At 37.4% G+C, this 22794-nt stretch overlaps 1 protein-coding gene across 1 annotated transcript; it reads left to right on the forward strand.

The window, feature by feature from the left end:
• The first annotated feature begins 1399 nt into the window (after positions 1-1399).
• On the forward strand, positions 1400-22222 carry LOC129864894 (uncharacterized). The gene is made up of 14 exons (XM_055937203.1): positions 1400-2603; positions 2872-2910; positions 3016-3077; positions 3605-3747; positions 3937-4065; positions 4216-4327; positions 4545-4611; positions 4709-4755; positions 11043-11224; positions 11359-11472; positions 17575-17861; positions 17987-18085; positions 20898-20976; positions 21299-22222. The coding sequence occupies exons 2-14, from the start codon at positions 2882-2884 to the stop codon at positions 21308-21310; spliced, it is 1362 nt and encodes a 453-aa protein (XP_055793178.1). The 5' UTR covers positions 1400-2603; positions 2872-2881; the 3' UTR covers positions 21311-22222.
• The last annotated feature ends 572 nt before the right edge of the window (positions 22223-22794 follow it).

Below are 22794 nucleotides of genomic sequence, written 5' to 3' on the forward strand. Positions count from 1 at the left end.
CTCACATTGTCTTCTGAAATGCGTTCGGTTTACACGATGAAATGCTCCGGCTCTGATTTTATTGGATACATATGAGAAGAACATCATAAAGTAGGATTTTCAACCGAGTTTGACCAGTTTATTCGACGTTTATTGGGAATTTTGGAATTTTTCGTTCCAGGCGCAAAGATTTTTTGGACATGTGCCCTACACATGGCTAGCCAAAGTTGCTAATTCGACAGAATAAATTGACATTCTAAAACAAAACAATGATTTATTCTGGAACTAGGACTCCTGATGGAAGATCATCAAAAGTAAGAGAATATTTATGATGTTATTTCGTTTTTTTGTGGAATATGTTGGCTCCAACAAGGCGGAGAATAGGAGAGCGCTGTCTCACAATATTGCATGCTGTATGTTGTACTAATGTTATTTTAAAAAAATCTAACACAGCGGTTGCATTAAGAACCAGTGTATCTTTCATTTGCTGTACAACATGTATTTTTAGTAAAGTTTATGATGAGTTCTTTGGTTAGATTACGTGACTGTCCAAAATATCTCCGGACAATTTGGTGCATCATTGCTACATATTCACAATGTAAAACCAGGATTCGTACCTCTAAATATGCACATTTTCGAACAAAACATAAATGTATTGTATAACATGATGTTCTAAGACTGTCATCTGATGAAGTTATTCAAGGTTAGTGATTAATTTTATCTCTATTTGTGGGTTTTGTGAAGCTACCTTTGCGGTGGAAACATGGTGAAAACATGGCGTTGTGTGTTTGGCTATTGTGGTGAGCTAAAATAAATATATATTGTGTTTTTGCTGTAAAACATTTAAAAAATCGGAAATGATGGCTGGATTCACAAGATGTTTATCTTTCATTTGCTGTATTGGACTTGTGATTTCATGAAAATTATATTATATGATATCCCTGTCGCGTTAGGCTAGGCTATGCTAGTCAGCTTTTTTGATGAGGAGGATCCCGGATCCGGGAGTGTGACTCGTTAGATATAGTATCATTTATGAGGATGGTGTTACTAAATTAATGAATTATTGGTAAATTATTGGTAAATCATAACTTTGTACATCTGGACATTGAAATATGTATTTACCTTTATTTTCATACACACTACCATTCAAAAGTTTGGGTCACTTAAAAATGTCCTTGTTTTTGGAAGAAAAGCACATTTTTGGTCCATTACAATAACGTGAAATTGATCAGAAATACAGTGTAGACATTGTTAATGTTGTAAATGACTATTGTAGCTGGAAACATGTTATTTTTAATGGGATATCTACATAGGCGAACTGAGGCCCATTATCTGCAACCATCACTCCTGTGATGGCATGTTGTGTTAGCTAATTCAAGTTAATAATTTTAAAAGGGTAATTGATCATTAGAAAACCCTATTGCAATTATGTTAGCACAGCTGAAAAACTGTCGTGTTGATTAAAGAAGAAATTAAACTGGCCTTCTTTAGACTAGTTGAGTATCTGGAGCATCAGCATTTGTGGGATGGATTACAGGCTCAACAAGGCCAGAAACAAATAACTTTCTTCTGAAATTCGTCAGTCTTTTCTTGTTCTGAGAAATGAAGGCTGTTCCATGCGAGAAATTGCCAAGAAACTGAGGGGTACGCTCTGTGTCTTCTGTCAGAACAGGAGATGTGTTGCTAGAACTAGCAGGTTGTTGATGTGATTCTAGTCTGTCAGAACAGGAGATGTGTTGTTGATGTGATTCTAGTCTGTCAGAACAGGAGATGTGTTGTTGATGTGATTCTAGTCTGTCAGAACAGGAGATGTGTTGTTGATGTGATTCTAGTCTGTCAGAGCAGGAGATGTGTTGATGATGTGATTCTAGTCTGTCACAACAGGAGATGTGTTGTTGATGTGATTCTAGTCTGTCAGAGCAGGAGATGTGTTGATGATGTGATTCTAGTCTGTCAGAGCAGGAGATGTGTTGTTTGAACTAGCAGGTTGTTGATGTGATTCTAGTCTGTCAGAACAGGAGATGTGTTGTTGATGTGACTCTAGTCTGTCAGAGCAGGAGATGTGTTGTTGATGTGACTCTAGTCTGTCAGAGCAGGAGATGTGTTGTTGATGTGATTCTAGTCTGTCAGAGCAGGAGATGTGTTGTTGATGTGATTCTAGTCTGTCAGAACAGGAGATGTGTTGTTGATGTGATTCTAGTCTGTCAGAACAGGAGATGTGTTGTTGATGTGGTTCTAGTCTGTCAGAACAGGAGATGTGTTGTTGATGTGATTCTAGTCTGTCAGAACAGGAGATGTGTTGTTGGAACAAGCAGGCTGTTGATGTGATTCTCATCTGACTGATAATGAGATTGGGTAGGCCTGAGGCCTTTAGGACACACCCACTAGTGTAGAGCGGAGGACATGCCTGGTTGCTGTGCTTTAGTACCTTATCATTTCCTCATTTCTTCCCCTCACTGCATCTGAATTCACTCCTCCTCCTCCTCAACAGTGACTAATCCAAGCCAGAAGCAGGTAGAAAAGAGCAGACGTTCTGAGCTATCCTACCAAGACCAAGCTACTACTCCTGTCACTGTGTTACTAGCCAGCTCAGGTACTCTCAACATTCTCTGATTCACGTACAGGTAATGTACTACATTACAGATGAAGCTGCTCTGTTATGTTATGTTACGTTATGTCTTATTATGTCACTTAAAAGTTCATTTGTTTTTTTGTTATGCGATGTCATTTTAAATGAAGTTATGTTGAAGGAATCATTTAAGATTCTAGCACAATGACTTGAAGTCTACAGGTACATTAGCAATGCTACCGTACCTGTAGACTTCCAGTCATTGCGCTAATACTAGTTAGCATTGGCTCACAAAATAACCACTTCCTTCCTTCATACTGCAGAGACATTAAAATGGCATCCAGGAGTTCATCTGACTCTGAGTAAGTAGAACCAGGATGCCAGAATCTCTCATGATCCCTTCAACACTTTATTAAAAGTTATTCATTACGAAGTTATGTTATGTAATGTCATGGTTACCTCCGTAGATCGGTTGGCAGGATGTCTCTGCTGCTGGGTTGTGTAGTGATGGCTCTGCACCTCGCAACAGGTAAATATGAAACTTGAAATCAAACTTGAAATCAAACTGTGTGTGTAAACAGTTGAATTCAATGATTTGTCAAACCGATTAAAGAATTCCATCTTTGCTTTGTTAGACAGGTATCTCTTTATCCACATTATAGCAGGTGGTGTAAAGCCATAACACATAGGTTTTTCCAGCATCAGACTACGATTGATAATGTCAAAAGCCGCACTGAAGTCTAACAAAACAGCTCCAACAATCTTTTTATTATCAATTTCACTCAGCCAAAAATCTATCATTTGTGTTAGTGCCGTGCTTTTTGAATGTCCTTCCCAATAAGCGTGATGAAAGTCTGTCGTCAATTTGTTTACTGTAAAATTGCATTGTATCTGCTCAAACACAGCTCAAAATGCTATAAAGTATTTGAGGTGCTACTTGATCCAGCTTAGTTTGCACTTTCGGGATTATTCCATTAATTGCTTCCAATGTACCAGGTAAACTAAGTCAAGCACAGCTCTTGAACAGTACATACTGTCGGTGTGTTGTTGTTCCAGGGCTGGATGCTGCCTCGGGGGTGGAGAACACTACAGAGGATGAAGGGGTGGACTCCCAGTCACCATGCCCAGCTGGTTGGCATCAGAATGAGCATCGCTGCTTCTCCTTCTACCCCGTCTGGGCCACCTGGGCCACTGCAGAGGTAACACTTGTAATTGGGAGAGACTAATTACTAATTACTACTACTATTTCACAACCATTGATACTTCAAGACTAGCAAGCAGACATTTACTTCAGGAAATGTCCATTTCTAGCTAGCATTGATCTTTGCTCCCTGAGGTACTGGGCTTTAGCTCAGCGGGCTAACAGTGTTCTCTGGCTGTCCCTACAGCTGTACTGCTCCCAGCACAGAGGGAACCTGGTGTCGGTTCACAGCCCGGGTCAACAGGTGTTTGTCCAGGATCTGGTCAGGAGACACACAGACCAGCCGGTCTGGATAGGAGGCTACGATGCAGCTGAGGTAAACTGGGTCAATAATTCATCAGTCAGTCAGTCTGTCAATCAATCTGTCAAATGTCTACAGGTTACAGAGGCAAAAGCTCAACGTACTTTCTGTTTAAAAAACAATGAAGTGTTTTCAATCCATTAATGAATGTTTTTTTGTGAAAAGGAGGGGATGTGGCTGTGGAGTGACGGCTCAGCTGTTGATGGTTTTTACTGGGAGGAGGAGGAGCCCAGTAACTCTGGACAGGGGGAGAACTGTATGGAGCTACACACTGGAGGTACACACACACACACACACACACACACACACACACACACACACACACACACACACACACACACACACACACACACACACACACACACACACACACACACACACACACACACACACACACACACACACACACACACACACACACACACACACACACACACACTCACTCTGAGCACATTGAAATAACTGAAGTGTGATTGTTGTTGCCTTGACAACAGGTGGTCGGGGCTGGAATGACATGTCTTGTGGAGAGCTGAGGTTCTATGTGTGTTCTATGGAGACCAGGTAGCAGGCTAACACTGTCTTGTATCTGGACATGTTTATACAGAGACCATATTAACACTTAATTACATTCATGTATTTTTATTCCATTTTCTTGTAGATCTGGTTCAGCAGTAATGCCAAGTCAGAATCAAACACACGAGAGAGGTAGGAACGTCTTGGCCCATTGTCTCGGCTGGACAATAAGTTAATGTTGTTACAGGTGCAGCTTCTTGTTGAATGGCACTCTGATATTTAGAAAAAGACAGATTCTGATCATTATTGACACTTGTGAACGCATTGCCCTTTCAAACTTTAAAATGTGTTGACAGGTCTGGAATTTTTTTAAACTATTAAACTTTTTGTCTTCCTAGAAAACCATTTCCTATTTAATGGGATATCTTCAACATTCTAAATCTCCCTTTATTCAAATCTCCCATTTTAAAACTGACTTCCAACATTCTATTCACTCTAAACAATGTGACTTTGACACGAATCAGCTATCAGCTATTTCGACCACTTTCCCATTAGCTTCGACAAAAACAGAGCATATTATTAGTCTACTCTGCTATTTAAATCTAAAATTAGAACAGAAATAACTTCTACCAATCAAACTATACAGCTATTTTGGAAACTGCATCAACTAGTTTAATGTAGCTAACTTCCCACTGTTGAATTAACTGCCATAGAACTAGTTTAATGTAGCTAACTTCCCACTGCTGAATTAACTACCATAGAACTAGTTTAATGTAGCTAACTTCCCAATTCTGAATTAACTACCATATAACTAGTTTAATGTAGCTAACTTCCCACTGTTGAATGAACTACCATATAACTAGTTTAAGGTAGCTAACTTCCCACTGTTGAATTAACTACCATATAACTAGTTTAATGTAGCTAACTTCCCACTGTTGAATTAACTGCCATATAACTAGTTTAATGTAGCTAACTTCCCACTGTTGAATTAACTACCATATAACTAGTTAATGTAGCTAACTTCCCACTGTTGAATTAACTACCATATAACTAGTTAATGTAGCTAACTTCCCACTGTTGAATTAACTACCATAGAACTAGTTAATGTAGCTAACATCCCACTGTTGAATTAACTACCATAGAACTAATTAATGTAGCTAACATCCCACTGTTGAATTACCTGCAATAGAACTAGTTTAATGTAGCTAAGTTCCCACTGTTGAATTAACTACCATAGAACTAGTTTAATGTAGCTAACTTCCCACTGTTGAATTAACTACCATAGAACTAGTTTAATGTAGCTAACTTCCCACTGTTGAATTAACTGCCATAGAACTAGTTTAATGTAGCTAACTTCCCACTGTTGAATTAACTACCATAGAACTAGTTAATGTAGCTAACTTCCCACTGTTGAATTAACTACCATAGAACTAGTTTAATGTAGCTAACTACCCACTGTTGAATTAACTACCATAGAACTAGTTTAAGTAGCTAACTTCCCACTGTTGAATACTCTACCATAGAACTATTTTAATGTAGCTAACTTCCTACTGTTGAATTAACTGCCATAGAACTAGTTTAATGTAGCTAACTACCCACTGTTGAATACTCTACCATAGAACTAGTTTAATGTAGCTAACTTCCCACTGTTGAATTAACTACCATAGAACTAGTTAATGTAGCTAACTTCCGACTGTTGAATTAACTACCATAGAACTAGTTTAATGTAGCTAACTACCCACTGTTGAATTAACTACCATAGAACTAGTTTAAGTAGCTAACTTCCCACTGTTGAATACTCTACCATAGAACTAGTTTAATGTAGCTAACTACCCACTGTTGAATTAACTACCATAGAACTAGTTTATAGTAGCTAACTTCCCTCTGTTGAATTAACTACCATAGAACTAGTTAATGTAGCTAACTTCCCACTGTTGAATTAACTACCATAGAACTAATTAATGTAGCTAACTTCCCACTGTTGAATTAACTACCATAGAACTAGTTTAATGTAGCTAACTTCCCACTGTTGAATTAACTACCATAGAACTAGTTTAATGTAGCTAACTTCCCACTGTTGAATTAACTACCATAGAACTAGTTTAATGTAGCTAACTTCCCAATTGCTGAATTAACTACCATATAACTAGTTTAATGTAGCTGACTTCCCACTGTTGAATGAACTACCATATAACTAGTTTAAGGTAGCTAACTTCCCACTGTTGAATTAACTACCATATAACTAGTTTAATGTAGCTAACTTCCCACTGTTGAATTAACTGCCATATAACTAATTTAATGTAGCTAACTTCCCACTGTTGAATTAACTACCATATAACTAGTTAATGTAGCTAACTTCCCACTGTTGAATTAACTACCATATAACTAGTTAATGTAGCTAACTTCCCACTGTTGAATTAACTACCATAGAACTAGTTAATGTAGCTAACATCCCACTGTTGAATTAACTACCATAGAACTAATTAATGTAGCTAACATCCCACTGTTGAATTACCTGCAATAGAACTAGTTTAATGTAGCTAAGTTCCCACTGTTGAATTAACTACCATAGAACTAGTTTAATGTAGCTAACTTCCCACTGTTGAATTAACTACCATAGAACTAGTTTAATGTAGCTAACTTCCCACTGTTGAATTAACTGCCATAGAACTAGTTTATAGTAGCTAACTTCCCACTGTTGAATTAACTACCATAGAACTAGTTAATGTAGCTAACTTCCCACTGTTGAATTAACTACCATAGAACTAGTTTAATGTAGCTAACTACCCACTGTTGAATTAACTACCATAGAACTAGTTTAAGTAGCTAACTTCCCACTGTTGAATACTCTACCATAGAACTAGTTTAATGTAGCTAACTTCCTACTGTTGAATTAACTGCCATAGAACTAGTTTAATGTAGCTAACTACCCACTGTTGAATACTCTACCATAGAACTAGTTTAATGTAGCTAACTACCCACTGTTGAATTAACTACCATAGAACTAGTTTATAGTAGCTAACTTCCCTCTGTTGAATTAACTACCATAGAACTAGTTAATGTAGCTAACTACCCACTGTTGAATTAACTACCATAGAACTAGTTTAAGTAGCTAACTTCCCACTGTTGAATACTCTACCATAGAACTAGTTTAATGTAGCTAACTACCCACTGTTGAATTAACTACCATAGAACTAGTTTATAGTAGCTAACTTCCCTCTGTTGAATTAACTACCATAGAACTAGTTAATGTAGCTAACTTCCCACTGTTGAATTAACTACCATAGAACTAATTAATGTAGCTAACTTCCCACTGTTGAATTAACTACCATAGAACTAGTTTAATGTAGCTAACTTCCCACTGTTGAATTAACTACCATAGAACTAGTTTAATGTAGCTAACTTCCCACTGTTGAATTAACTACCATAGAACTAGTTTAATGTAGCTAACTACCCACTGTTGAATTAACTACCATAGAACTAGTTTAATGTAGCTGACTTCCCACTGTTGAATGAACTACCATATAACTAGTTTAAGGTAGCTAACTTCCCACTGTTGAATTAACTACCATATAACTAGTTTAATGTAGCTAACTTCCCACTGTTGAATTAACTGCTTTATAACTAGTTTAATGTAGCTAACTTCCCACTGTTGAATTAACTACCATATAACTAGTTAATGTAGCTAACTTCCCACTGTTGAATTAACTACCATATAACTAGTTAATGTAGCTAACTTCCCACTGTTGAATTAACTACCATAGAACTAGTTAATGTAGCTAACATCCCACTGTTGAATTAACTACCATAGAACTAATTAATGTAGCTAACATCCCACTGTTGAATTACCTGCAATAGAACTAGTTTAATGTAGCTAAGTTCCCACTGTTGAATTAACTACCATAGAACTAGTTTAATGTAGCTAACTTCCCACTGTTGAATTAACTACCATAGAACTAGTTTAATGTAGCTAACTTCCCACTGTTGAATTAACTGCCATAGAACTAGTTTAATGTAGCTAACTTCCCACTGTTGAATTAACTACCATAGAACTAGTTAATGTAGCTAACTTCCCACTGTTGAATTAACTACCATAGAACTAGTTTAATGTAGCTAACTACCCACTGTTGAATTAACTACCATAGAACTAGTTTAAGTAGCTAACTTCCCACTGTTGAATACTCTACCATAGAACTAGTTTAATGTAGCTAACTTCCTACTGTTGAATTAACTGCCATAGAACTAGTTTAATGTAGCTAACTACCCACTGTTGAATACTCTACCATAGAACTAGTTTAATGTAGCTAACTTCCCACTGTTGAATTAACTACCATAGAACTAGTTAATGTAGCTAACTTCCGACTGTTGAATTAACTACCATAGAACTAGTTTAATGTAGCTAACTACCCACTGTTGAATTAACTACCATAGAACTAGTTTAAGTAGCTAACTTCCCACTGTTGAATACTCTACCATAGAACTAGTTTAATGTAGCTAACTACCCACTGTTGAATTAACTACCATAGAACTAGTTTATAGTAGCTAACTTCCCTCTGTTGAATTAACTACCATAGAACTAGTTAATGTAGCTAACTTCCCACTGTTGAATTAACTACCATAGAACTAATTAATGTAGCTAACTTCCCACTGTTGAATTACCTACCATAGAACTAGTTTAATGTAGCTAACTTCCCACTGTTGAATTAACTACCATAGAACTAGTTTAATGTAGCTAACTTCCCACTGTTGAATTAACTACCATAGAACTAGTTTAATGTAGCTAACTTCCCAATTGCTGAATTAACTACCATATAACTAGTTTAATGTAGCTGACTTCCCACTATTGAATTAACTACCATACAACTTTTATAATGCTCTAATTAAGACTGATTATCCCTGCAGAAGGATGTCGTAGCCATGCTGGTTTAGTGTGCTTTGAATTCAAAATAAATCCCTGATATTGTCACCAGTAAAGCACCCCCACACCAACACACCTCCTCTTGCATGATTCACGGTGGGAACCACACATGCAGAGATCATACATTCACAAAAAAATCTCTAGTTTGGACTCATCAGAACAAAGGACAGATTTCCAAAGGTCTGTTGTCCATTGCTCTTGTTTCCAAGCAAGTCTCTTCTTATTGGTGTCCTTTAGTAGTGGTTTCTTTGCAGCAATTCGACCATGGAGGCCTGATTCACACAGTCTCCTCTGAACAGTTGATGTTACTTGAACTCTGTGAAACATTTATTTGGGCTGCAGTTTCTGAGGATGGTATCTCTAATGAACCTATCCTCTGCAGCAGAGGTAACTCTGGGTCTTCCTTTCCTGTGGCGGCCCTCATGAGAGACAGTTTCATCATAGCACTTGATGGTTTTTGCGACTGCACTTGAAGAAACTTTCAAAGGTCTTGAAAAGTTCCACATTGACTGACCTTCATGTCTGAAAGTTATGACTGACTATCGTTTCTCTTTGCTTATTTGAGCTGTTTTCGCCCTAATATGGACTTGGTCTTTTACCAAATAGGGCTATCTTCTGTATACCACCCCTACCTTGTCACAACACAACTGATTGGCTCAAACGCATTAAGAAGGAAAGAAATTCCACAAATTAACTTTTAACAAGGTACACCTGTTAATTGAAATGCATTCCCGGTGACTACCTCATGAAGCTGAATGCCAAGAGTGTGAAAACCTGTCATCGAGACAAAGGGTGGCTTCTTTGAAGAATCTCAAATATATTTTGATTTGTTCAACACTTTTTTGGTTACTACATGATTCAATATGTGTTATTTCTTAGTTTTGATGTCTTCACTATTATTATACAATGTATAAAAGAGTAAAAATAAATAAAAACCCTGGAATGAGTAGGTGTGTCTAACCGTTTGACTGGTACTGTAGTTCTGGATTGATGTCAGTGCATGTCTCATTCATGGCCTGGGGGACGGCGGTATGCTCACGGGGATGGCCATCTTACATCGCCCACCTGTATTGGAATCATTACATGTATTTATGTATTGTAGTATCTTGTGTGGCTTAATTGGTATGAGCATGGCACTAGCAACACCAGAGTTGTGGGTTTTGTTTCACACTGCGGTCACATACCATAACTTTGGATTAAAGCACCTTCTACATAAATGACATATATTAGAGTGATAGTAAAATGTATTTTATCAAACGAGAAGAGAATCATATCTAAAGTGAGGGTTGCATTGTGAAAAGCATTTACGTTATATGAACACGTATTGCAATGTAAAACATGTATTTCTAGATGAAACACTGAGTAGGTTTGGTGAAAAAGTGACTATATGATTTTGTGTTGTAAAAGTCAATAGAAAATGTACTCAGTGTTGAAACAACTGTTTTTTTGATGATCTGTTTTGGGTTTTGTACAAAGCGTTGCTAAAATGTACCACATAGTTGTGAACACTGCACTAAAGCGATATTTAAAAAAAAACTCCCTCCCTCCCTCCCTCCCGCAGAGCTGGTTGAAGAGGTGAGTATTTATGACGTCCTGTGGGAGACTGGTAAGAGAGTAGCAGATGAGACCCTCTACTCAGCCTTCCTCAGAGGGATGTATTCTAGACGTCTGCCTGCCCGCTGCTACGCTGACTTCTGCCACCAGGAGGTGCTATACCTGGACAGAGTCATCACCATGCTGCAGGTGAAAAGAAAATACATGAAATAAAACGAATACCGTAAAGTTTTACTTACTATGACTGTGATACGTGGTTGTCGTGCCTAGCTATCTTAAGATAAGTTGCTTTGTATAACAGTGTAAATGTGTGTGTGAAACAGGTGCTGATCAGAACAGTCCAGGGTCCTCCAGACATCATGCTGTTTCTCCAGAGAACACATCAACGCTACCAGGAGTCTCTGAAGGAGGCCCAGAACCAAACTCCACCACATCTGGTAAGAAGCTGTTAAAACAATCACCCTTAAAGTCCAATGTAAGATAATATATATCTTAATATACAATTTAAAATAATATCTAATCATACAATTTAAAATAATATATATTAATATATAATTTCAGATAATATATATTATATAATTTAAGATAATATATATATAATATATCTTAATATACAATTTAAGATAATATATCTTAATATACAATTTAAGATAATATATCTTAATATACAAGTTAATATAATATATCTTAATATACACTTTAAGATAATATATATTTATATACAATTTAAGATTATATATCTTAATATACAATTTAAGATAATATATCTTAATATACAATTTAAGATAATATATCTTAATATACAAGTTAATATAATATATCTTAATATACACTTTAAGATAATATATATTTATATACAATTTAAGATTATATATCTTAATATACAATTTAAGATAATATATCTTAATATACAATTTAAGATTATATATCTTAATATACAATTTAAGATAATATATATTATATAATTTAAGATAATATACAGTGATCCCTCGCCACTTCGCGGTTCACTTATCGCGGATTCGCTATTTCGCGGATTTTCATAATGCATTTTTTTTTTTTTTTTGGTGCATTGTGCTCTGCATTCTGATTCGCTAAAAACTCACTCCCGCTTCTTGTATCAAAACATGCTACGAATTGGACACGAGAGATGAGGAGGAAGGACTAACGCTTGGTCGCTTAGCAACCATGGTGCGAATGGCCACTGAACTTAAGCGAGTAGCTGAGGAATGGGACCCTTTGATGAGCCGTTCATTACAGTTCTCCAACGTAATCGATGGTTGCATGTCGGTGTACAAGGATCTTTTTGCAAAGAAGAAAAAAGAGCGACAACAGCTGCCTATCACTATGTTCTTCTCCCGAACAAACACACCTGCACCGCGGGCTTCAGAAGAAGAGAACACTGCAGAGCGCAGTCAGGATGCAGCGGCCCAGTCTGAAGAGCAGTGAAACGGCCTACACGTGAGTCACTGTATTTGTATACATGTAATAGTTGCTAATTGTAAAAAAAAAAAAAAATTCTATTTCGCGGATTTCACTTATCGTGGGTCATTTTCGGAACGTAACCCCCGCGATAAACGAGGGATTACTGTATATATATAATATATCTTAATATACCATTTAAGATAATATATCTTAATATACAATTTAAGATAATATATCTTAATATACAATTTAAGATAATATATCTTAATATACAAGTTAATATAATATATCTTAATATACACTTTAAGATAATATATATTTATATACAATTTAAGATTATATATCTTAATATACAATTTAAGATAATATATCTTAATATACAATTTAAGATAATATATCTTAATATACAAGTTAATATAATATATCTGTCACGTTCCTGACCTGTTTTCTGTTGTTTTGTATGTGTTTAGTTGGTCAGGACGTGAGCTGGGTGGGAATTCTATGTTGTGTGTCTAGTTTGTCTGTTTCTATGTTAGCCTAGTGTGGGTTCTCAATCAGAGACAGATGGTAGTCGTTGTCTCTGATTGAGACTCATATATAGGAGGCTTGTTTTGTGTTGGGATTTTGTGGGTGTTTGTTACCTGTCTCTGTGTTTGTGTTCTGCACCAGATAGGTCTGTATCGGTTTTGCACATTTGTTATTTTGTATGTTGTTTGTAGTGTTTCACTTGTGTTTGTATTAAACATGTTTAACACTAGCCGCGCTGCATTTTGGTCGTCTCCTTCACCCCTGGAAGAAAGCCGTTACAATATCTTAATATACACTTTAAGATAATATATATTATATAATTTAAGATAATAGATATATATAATATATCTTAATATATAATTTCAGATAATATATATTATATAATTTAAGATAATATATATATATATACTATATCTTAATATACAATTTAAGATAATATATCTTAATATACAATTTAAGATAATATATCTTAATATACAATTTAAGATAATATATCTTAATATACAATTTAAGATAATATATCTTAATATACAATTTAAGATAATATATCTTAATATATAATTTCAGATAATATATATTATATAATTTAAGATAATATATATATACTATATCTTAATATACAATTTAAGATAATATATCTTAATATACAATTTAAGATAATATATCTTAATATACAATTTAAGATAATATATCTTAATATACAATTTAAGATTATATATCTTAATATACAATTTAAGATAATATATATTAATATACAATTTAAGAGGACTTATAGCAAGAAAAAGCAACTGGAACGTAGTAGGTGATTTATTAATTCAATAAACCTTCCATAAACCTTTTCAATGACCCTTTTTTCACATTTTTCACCTTTTTCAACCTTTTTTAACCTTTAACCTTTTAACCTTTTTTGTTTTGGTTAAATTCAATTTCAATTTCGGTTACCCAAGTTTTGGTGTATTTAGACACAAAAAGGTAAATCAATAATATCTTCTATCTTTTCCCTTTTTGACTCCCTTTAGTTCATTCAGTTCAGTTCATAGTCTTTTAGCATTACAATTATATTTCCTTATATTGGTTTTTAGTGTGTTTATAGCTGGTTTCCAGCCAATTGGTGACAGATTTTCATGGGAATATTAAAACATCTTCATATAATCAATATGCCATTTCAGAGATTCCTTTGAAGACAGTTTGGTGCCAGACAACATGACAGGGCAGATTTTAATTACCGGATATTTGAGAAACCCATATGCATTCAGATACAACCTGGTGCAGCCAGAGGGATGTTGGCTAAATGAGCCACATTTACGGAGCCTAAAAAACAGCTATAATAAATTACAAAACACTATTACATGTGTTTCGATGTGTAGCACACACACAACTTCATAGACAATTTCTTTATTGGGGTTTAGGCTACATCCCTAAAACAACAATTGTCAACTATAGGGTTAAGTGTTCACTGCATACTACAGTTGAAGTCGGAAGTTTACATACACTTAGGTTGGAGTCATTAAAACTCGTTTTTCAACCACTCCACAAATTACTTGTTCACAAACTATAGTTTTGGCAAGTCGGTTAGGACATCTACTTTGTACATGATACAATTAATTTTTCCAACAATTGTTTACAGACAGATTATTTCACTTATAATTCACTGTATTACAATTCCAGTGGGTCAGAAGTTTACATACACTAAGTTGACTGTGCCTTTAAACAGCTTGGAAAATTCCAGAAAAGGATGTCATGGCTTTAGAAGCTTCTGATAGGCTAATTGACATCAATTGAGTAAATTGAGGTGTACCTGTGGATGTATTTCAAGGCCTACCTTCAAACTCAGTGCATCTTTGCTTGACATCATGGGAAAATCAAAACAAATCAGCCGAGACCTCAGAAAATAAATTGTAGACCTCCACAAGTCTGGTTCAACCCTGGGAGCAATTTCCAAACATCTGACGGTACCACGTTCATCTGTACAAACAATTGTATGCAAGTATAAACACCATGGGACAATGCAGCCATCATACTGCTCACGAAGGAGACGCGTTCTGTCTCCTAGAGATGAACGTACTTTGGTGCGAAAAGTGCAAATCAATCCCAGAACAACAGCAAAGGACCTTGTGAAGATGCTGGAGGAAACAGGTACAAAAGTATCTATATCGACAGTAAAACGAGTCCTATATTGACATAACCTGAAATGCTGCTCAGTAAGCAAGATGCCACTGCTCCTAAACCGTCATAAATAGCCAGACTGCGGTTTGCAACTGGACATGGGGACAAAGATTGTACTTTTTGGAGAAATATCCTCTGGTCTGACGAAACAAAAATATAACTGTTTGGCCAGAATGACCATCATTATGTTTGGAGGAAAAAGGGGGATGCTAGCAAGCCGAAGAACACCATCCCGGCCGTGAGGCACGGGGGTGGCAGCATCATGTTGTGGGGGTGCTTTGCTGCAGGAGGGACTGGTGCACTTCACAAAATACATGGCATCACGAGGAAGGAGAATTATGTGGATATATTGAAGCAACATCTCAAGACATCAGTCAGGAAGTTAAAGCTTGGTCGCAAATGGGTCTTCCAAATGGACAATGACTCCAAACATACTTCCAAAGTATGTCAAGGTATTGGAGTGGCCATCACAAAGCCCTGACCTCAATCTCATAGAAAATGTGTGGTCAGAACTGAAAAAGCGTGTGCGAGCAAGGAGGCCTACAAACCTGACTCAATTACACAAGCTCTGTCAGGAGGAATGGGCCAAAATTCACCCAAGTTATTGTGGGAAGCTTGTGGAAGTCTACCTGAAATGTTTGACCCAAGTTAAATAATTTAAAGGCAATGTTACAAAATACTAATTGGGTCTATGTAAACTTCTGACCCACTGGGAGTGTGATGAAGGAAATAAAAGCTGAAATAAATCATTCTGTCTACTATTATTCTGACATTTCACATTCTTAAAATAAAGTGGTGATCCAAACTGACCTAAGACAGGGAATTTTTACGAGGATTAAATGTCAGGAATTGTGAAACACTGAGTTTAAATGTATTTGGCAAGGTGTATGTAAACATCTAAAACTTTATTTTAGGAACGTGAAATGTCAGAATAATGAGAGAATAAATATCAGAGAATGATTTATGAGAGAATCAGAGAATGATTTATTTCAGCTTTTATTTCTCCTCTGAACAGTTCATATTCTGATTTGTCTGTTATTTGAACTCTGTGAAGAATTTATTTGGGCTGCAAACTGAGGCTGGTAAATCTAATAAAGTTATCCTCTGCAGCAGAGGTATATCTGGGTCTGTATATAGCTCCACACTGATCTGGTACTTCCTGTATATAGCTCCAAACTGATCTGGTACAGGTACTTCCTGTATATAGCTCCACACTGATCTGGTACTGGTACTTCCTGTATATAGCTCCACACTGATCTGGTACTGGTACTTCCTGTATATAGCTCCAAACTGATCTGGTACTGGTACTTGCTGTATATAGCTCCACACTGATCTGGTACTTCCTGTATATAGCTACACACTGATCTGGTACAGGTACTTCCTGTATATAGCTCCACACTGATCTGGTACTTCCTGTATATAGCTCCACACTGATCTGGTACTGGTCCTTCCTGTATATAGCTCCACACTGATCTGGTACTTCCTGTATATAGCTCCACACTGATCTGGTACTGGTACTTCCTGTATATAGCTCCACACTGATCTGGTACTTCCTGTATATAGCTCCACAATGATCTGGTACTGGTACTTCCTGTATATAGCTCCACACTGATCTGGTACTGGTACTTCCTGTATATAGCTCCACACTGATCTGGTACTTCCTGTATATAGCTCCACACTGATATGGTACTGGTACTTGCTGTATATAGCTCCACACTGATCTGGTACTTCCTGTATATAGCTCCACACTGATCTGGTACTGGTACTTCCTGTATATAGCTCCACACTGATCTGGTACTGGTACTTCCTGTATATAGCTCCACACTGATCTGGTACTTCCTGTATATAGCTCCACACTGATCTGGTACTGGTACTTCCTGTATATAGCTCCACACTGATATGGTACTGGTACTTCCTGTATATAGCTCCACACTGATCTGGTACTTCCTGTATATAGCTCCACACTGATATGGTACTGGTACTTCCTGTATATAGCTCCACATTGATCTGGTACTTCCTGTATATAGATCTATTCTTGTGTATTGTATTTTAATCCTCCTGTTTTATTTGTGTTATTATGTTTTAACTGTGAATCGTTGGGAAGGGCTCGTAAGCATAAAGTCAACACCTGTTGAATTCAGAATATGTGACAATATAATGTAAATTAGATTTTGCTTCTCCTTTTAATCCTCCTCCTCCTCCTCCATATCATTACATTTACATTTACATTTAAGTCATTTAGCAGACGCTCTTATCCAGAGCGACTTACAAATTGGTGCATTCACCTTATATCATCCTCCTCCTAATTCTTCTCCTCTACCTCCATCTCCTCCTCCTCCTCCTCCTCCTCCATATCCTCCTCCTCATTCTTCTCCTCTACCTCCATCTCCTCCATGTCCTCCTCTTCCTCCTCCTGCCTACAGAATCTGTCCTCCATCCAGCCCTCTGCAGCCGTGCGTCAGTACCTCCAGAGCTTCCATGACATTGTGAATGAGGAGCCCATCTACTGGCTGGTGTCTCTGCTGCCCAGAGCCCTGCTCAGACCTTACCTGGCAAAGAACCTGCCCCTGGATGAGAGGACCAGACCAGGCCCCAGCCCCTGCCTCTACCCCTGGCTAAACCTCTTCCCCTGCCCCTGCTACCAGTGGGGGGGAGAGGACATGCAGTCAGACCAGAGGAACCAGAAGGATGAGTCAGGGACATCTTACAGGTATATTGATGATATTGATTGCCTATGGAGGTTTATAGTGTCTCAAGTCCACATTGTTGTGTTTAATCTTGTCAAGTGTGGTGATATTGTGGAATGACTCTTTTCTAACCTGTCTCTCTCTCCAGGCATCTACTGGAGAAGTACCAGGATGTGATAGACGTCTATAAGGCTGTCAACATCTTCAGAGTCCAGATGATCAACGAGAAGGCTCTCTTCACCTCCAGGTGCAGTTAGGTCTACAGTTAGTCTAACCAAGTAAGATGGTCAGTTAGCCTGGTCCTGCTTACTAAGTTTACAGTTAGTCTGGTCCTGCTTACTAAGTTTACAGTTAGCCTGGTCCTGCTAACTAAGTTTACAGTTAGCCTGGTCCTGCTAACTAAGTTTACAGTTAGCCTGGTCCTGCTAACTAAGTTTACAGTTAGCCTGGTTCTGCTAACTAAGTTTACTGTTAGCCTGGTCCTGCTAACTAAGTTTACTGTTAGCCTGGTTCTGCTAACTAAGTTTACTGTTAGCCTGGTTCTGCTAAATAAGTTTACTGTTAGCCTGGTATGCTAACTGAGTTTACTGTTAGCCTGGTCCTGCTAACTGAGTTTACTGTTAGCCTGGTCCTGCTAAACAAGTCTTGTCAGGTCTCCCTCTCAAAACAGGCCCTCAACCATACGGATCTCCTTAGCCTGGATAACAGTCTATTTTGTGATAACATTCTACTCCTTGTCAACATAATTTTGCATATGACATGGAGTACAGGAAGTGGAATCCCAACTAGCGCATTTGATTTGCTGAAAGTTGTGGGAACATACATTTTTGGTTTACCATTGGTTCTGGGGAGGAAGCCATAACTTTACTGACTGTTAAAGCGGAGGGTTTTTAAACGTTCTGAAAACGGAAGTGAAAAGTTAGCCTGTTCTGGGAACTTTAAGTTTTAGGTTGCAGGGAGGTTTCTGAGAACGTCTTACTATGGCTCCAGGGAGGTTCTGAGAAAGTCTTACTGTGGTTCCAGGCAGGTTCTGAGAACGTCTTACTATGGTACGAGGGAGGTTCTGAGAACGTCTTACTATGGTTCGAGGGAGGTTCTGAGAACGTCTTACTATGGTTCGAGGGAGGTTCTGAGAACGTCTTACTATGGTTCGAGGGAGGTTCTGAGAATGTCTTACTATGGTGCGAGGGAGGTTCTGAGAACGTCTTACTGTGGTTCCAGGGAGGTTCTGAGAATGTCTTACTATGGTACGAGGGAGGTTCTGAGAACGTCTTACTATGGTTCGAGGGAGGTTCTGAGAACGTCTTACTATGGTTCGAGGGAGGTTCTGAGAACGTCTTACTATGGTTCGAGGGAGGTTCTGAGAATGTCTTACTATGGTTCCAGGGCGGTTCTGAGAACGTCTTACTATGGTTCCAGGGAGGTTCTGAGAACGTCTAACTATAGCTCCAGGGAGGTTCTGAGAACGTCGTACTATGGTTCCCTGAAAGTCTTTCTGGGAGGTTTTATTAACGCTCAGAGAAACGGAATTATAGGTGATTTAAAGTTTTTTTTTTTTTACTTCCTTAAAACATTCACTGAATGTTTCAATACAACTTTTAATAACAGTGTTAGCATATTTTGGGTAAGTCCAAGCACAAATAGGAGAAGGGGCTCAACTTTATGAACTAGCTGGGATGTTAGCACAAAACAGGTTTAGATTTCAGGCTCTCAGACATTACAGTAGAAAATGTGTATCACATTAACCAGGTGATCTCTGTATTAATGTGTAATGTCTCTGTGATGTTCATCTCTGTATTAATGTTTCATGTCTCTGTGATGTTCGTCTTTTTATTAATGTTAAATGTCTCTGTGATGTTCATCTCTGTATTAATGTTTAATGTCTCTGTGATGTTCGTCTCTGTATTAATGTTTAATGTCTGTGATGTTCATCTCTGTATTACTGTTTAATGTCTCTGTGATGTTCATCTCTGTATTAATGTTTAATGTCTGTGATGTTCATCTCTGTATTAATGTGTAACGTCTCTGTGATGTTCATCTCTGTATTAATGTTTAATGTCTCTGTGATGTTTATCTCTGTATTAATGTCTAATGTCTCTGTGATATTCATCTCTTTATTAATGTTTAATGTTTCTGTGATATTCATCTCTGTATTAATGTGTCATGTCTCTGTGATGTTCATCTCTGTATTAATGTGTCATGTCTCTGTGATATTCATCTCTGTATTAATGTTTAATGTCTCTGTGATGTTCATCTCTGTATTAATGGTTAACGTCTCTGTGATATTCATCTCTGTATTAATGCCTCTGTGATGTTCATCTCTGTATTAATGTCTCTGTGATGTTCATCTCTGTATTAATGTTAATGTCTCTGTGATGTTCATATCTGTATTAATGTTTAATGTCTCTGTGATATTCATCTCTGTATTAATGTTTAATGTCTTTGTGAGCATCTCTGTATTAATGTTTAATGTCTCTGTGATGTTCATCTCTGTATTAATGTTTAATGTCTCTGTGATGTTCATCTCTGTATTAATGTTTAATGTCTCTGTGATGTTCATCTCTGTATTAATGTCTCTGTGATATTCATCTCTGTATTAATGTTTAATGTCTCTGTGATATTCATCTCTGTATTAATGTTTAATGTCTCTGTGATATTCATCTCTGTATTAATGTTTAATGTCTCTGTGATGTTCATCTCTGTATTAATGTTTAATGTCTCTGTGATGTTCATCTCTGTATTAATGTCTCTGTGATATTCATCTCTGTATTAATGTTTAATGTCTCTGTGATATTCATCTCTGTATTAATGTTTAATGTCTCTGTGATATTCATCTCTGTATTAATGTTTCATGTCTCTGTGATGTTCATCTCTGTATTAAAATGTTTAATGTCTCTGTGATGTTCATCTCTGTATTACTAGCTGGCAGAGTATTATATCTGAGGTCATATGTTATGTTGTCTCCGTCTGCAGCATCCTAATACTTTAAATATCAAATCAATTAATTAAATCAATGAATATCTGATGTAATCTAATCCGTCTGTGTAATATTATTCTAGTTGGTTTCCCACTGGTGACGAGGAGGAAGTGGAGGACCAACTCAGCCTGTCGTCTGAGGAGTCTGGACCTGACGTTAGGGTGAGTGATGTATTTATTTATGACATGTTTATCTTGTATTGAAATCAGTCGAGGATTGTGTACGACTGATAATGAGACTGTTTTTCTTTTCAACATTTACATGTATTTTCTAACACACTGCCCCCCCCCCCCCCCCCCCCTCCCAAAAAGATGGACCGGCCCTGATCTGGCCCCAAACTGTCCTATGACCAGTCAGGTTCTGGTTCATAGTGACTCTATTGGGACAGCTATGTCAGGAGAGACTTACAGATAAGATGTGTTATCATTCATTGGTCTTGTTTGTCCCTTATTAAATGTGGTTGTTTCTGTCGCCCCTCTCTAGGTGAAGCTGTAGCAGTGCAGCTGTAGAATACAGGGAGCTGTGTGTGTGTGTGTGGCTGTGTGTGTGTGTGTGTGTGTGTGTGTGTGTGTGTGTGTGTGTGTGTGTGTGTGTGTGTGTGTGTGTGTGTGTGTGTGTGTGTGTGTGTGTGTGTGTGGCTGTGTGTGGCTGTGTGTGGCTGTGTGTGTGTGGCTGTGTGTGTGTGGCTGTGTGTGTGTGGCTGTGTGTGGCTGTGTGTGTACGGCTGTGTGTGTACGGCTGTGTGTGTACGGCTGTGTGTGTACGGCTGTGTGTGGCTGTGTGTGGCTGTGTGTGTACGGCTGTGTTTATGGGTTTTCACATGGGGCAGGACTTTTCCTCTTGTCAGACATATTCAACTTATGTTGGACACTTCTCCAAAATAACTACTATTCAGACTCTATTAATGCAATAACATAATGAATGTAAAAATCTAATAATTGTCAACAAAGGGGCTACAATAAAATAAAAAACATTTAGGTAATAAAATCAAAGAATAAAACTGAACTGTACTGTAAAATTGTATTTTCTCATGGGTGTTGCAATACGAATATTACACAGCCAATGTCACGTTCTGACCATAGTTCTTGTGTGTTTTACTTGTTTTAGTGTTGGTCAGGACGTGAGCTGGGTGGGCATTCTATGTTGTGGGTCTAGTTTGTCTGTTTCTATGTTTGGCCTAATATGGTTCTCAATCAGAGGCAGGTGTTTTGTGTTGTCTCTGATTGGGAATCATATTTAGGTGGCTTGTTTTGTGTTGGGGTTTGTGGGTGGTTGTTTCCTGTCTTTGTGTTCATTTCACCAGAGAGGACTGTTTCGGTTTGCCACGTTTGTTATTTTTGTATTTTGTAAGTGTCCACGTTATTGTCTTTTTGTCATTAATCATGTTGAGCACAAACTACGCTGCATCTTGGCCCGATCCCTTTTACACCTCCTCTTCAGACGAAGAAAAATTGCACTTCCTGGATGGATTTTTCTCAAGTTTTTGCCTGCCAAATCAGTTCTATTATACTCACAGACATACAGCAGGTGTAGACCTTACAGTGAAATGCTTACTTACAGGCACTAACCAATGGTGCGACAAACAGGTTCTTGGTGCTATGATGAAACAGCAGGTCCAGGGAAGAGGGAGACAGAGTGTAGGCACACAGCAAACATTTGTTTAATTTTTAATTGTTTACACACACACACACACACACACACACACACACACACACACACACACACACACACACACACACACACACACACACACACACACACACACACACACACACACACACACACACACACACACACACACACACACACACACACACACACACATTTTCACACTTGTATTACCTTCTGGTCAAGACCCAAACACCACATATGTAATATAAAAGAGCAGGTGGGAATGTTTAATTTAATTGAATTAAAATGATTTATTTGTCACAGAAAATGACAACAAAAAAAAAAAAATATCAATTGTATAATTTTTT

This window comes from Salvelinus fontinalis, chromosome 11 (assembly GCF_029448725.1).
Source record: "Salvelinus fontinalis isolate EN_2023a chromosome 11, ASM2944872v1, whole genome shotgun sequence".
Classification (NCBI taxonomy): domain Eukaryota; kingdom Metazoa; phylum Chordata; class Actinopteri; order Salmoniformes; family Salmonidae; genus Salvelinus; species Salvelinus fontinalis.

Coding starts and splice junctions, on each gene's coding strand:
- LOC129864894 (XM_055937203.1), top strand. CDS start 2,882: ATGGCATCCAGGAGTTCATCTGACTCTGA. Junction 4,328..4,544: donor TATGGAGCTACACACTGGAG/GTACACACACAC, acceptor CCTTGACAACAG/GTGGTCGGGGCTGGAATGAC. Junction 4,612..4,708: donor GTGTGTTCTATGGAGACCAG/GTAGCAGGCTAA, acceptor ATTTTCTTGTAG/ATCTGGTTCAGCAGTAATGC.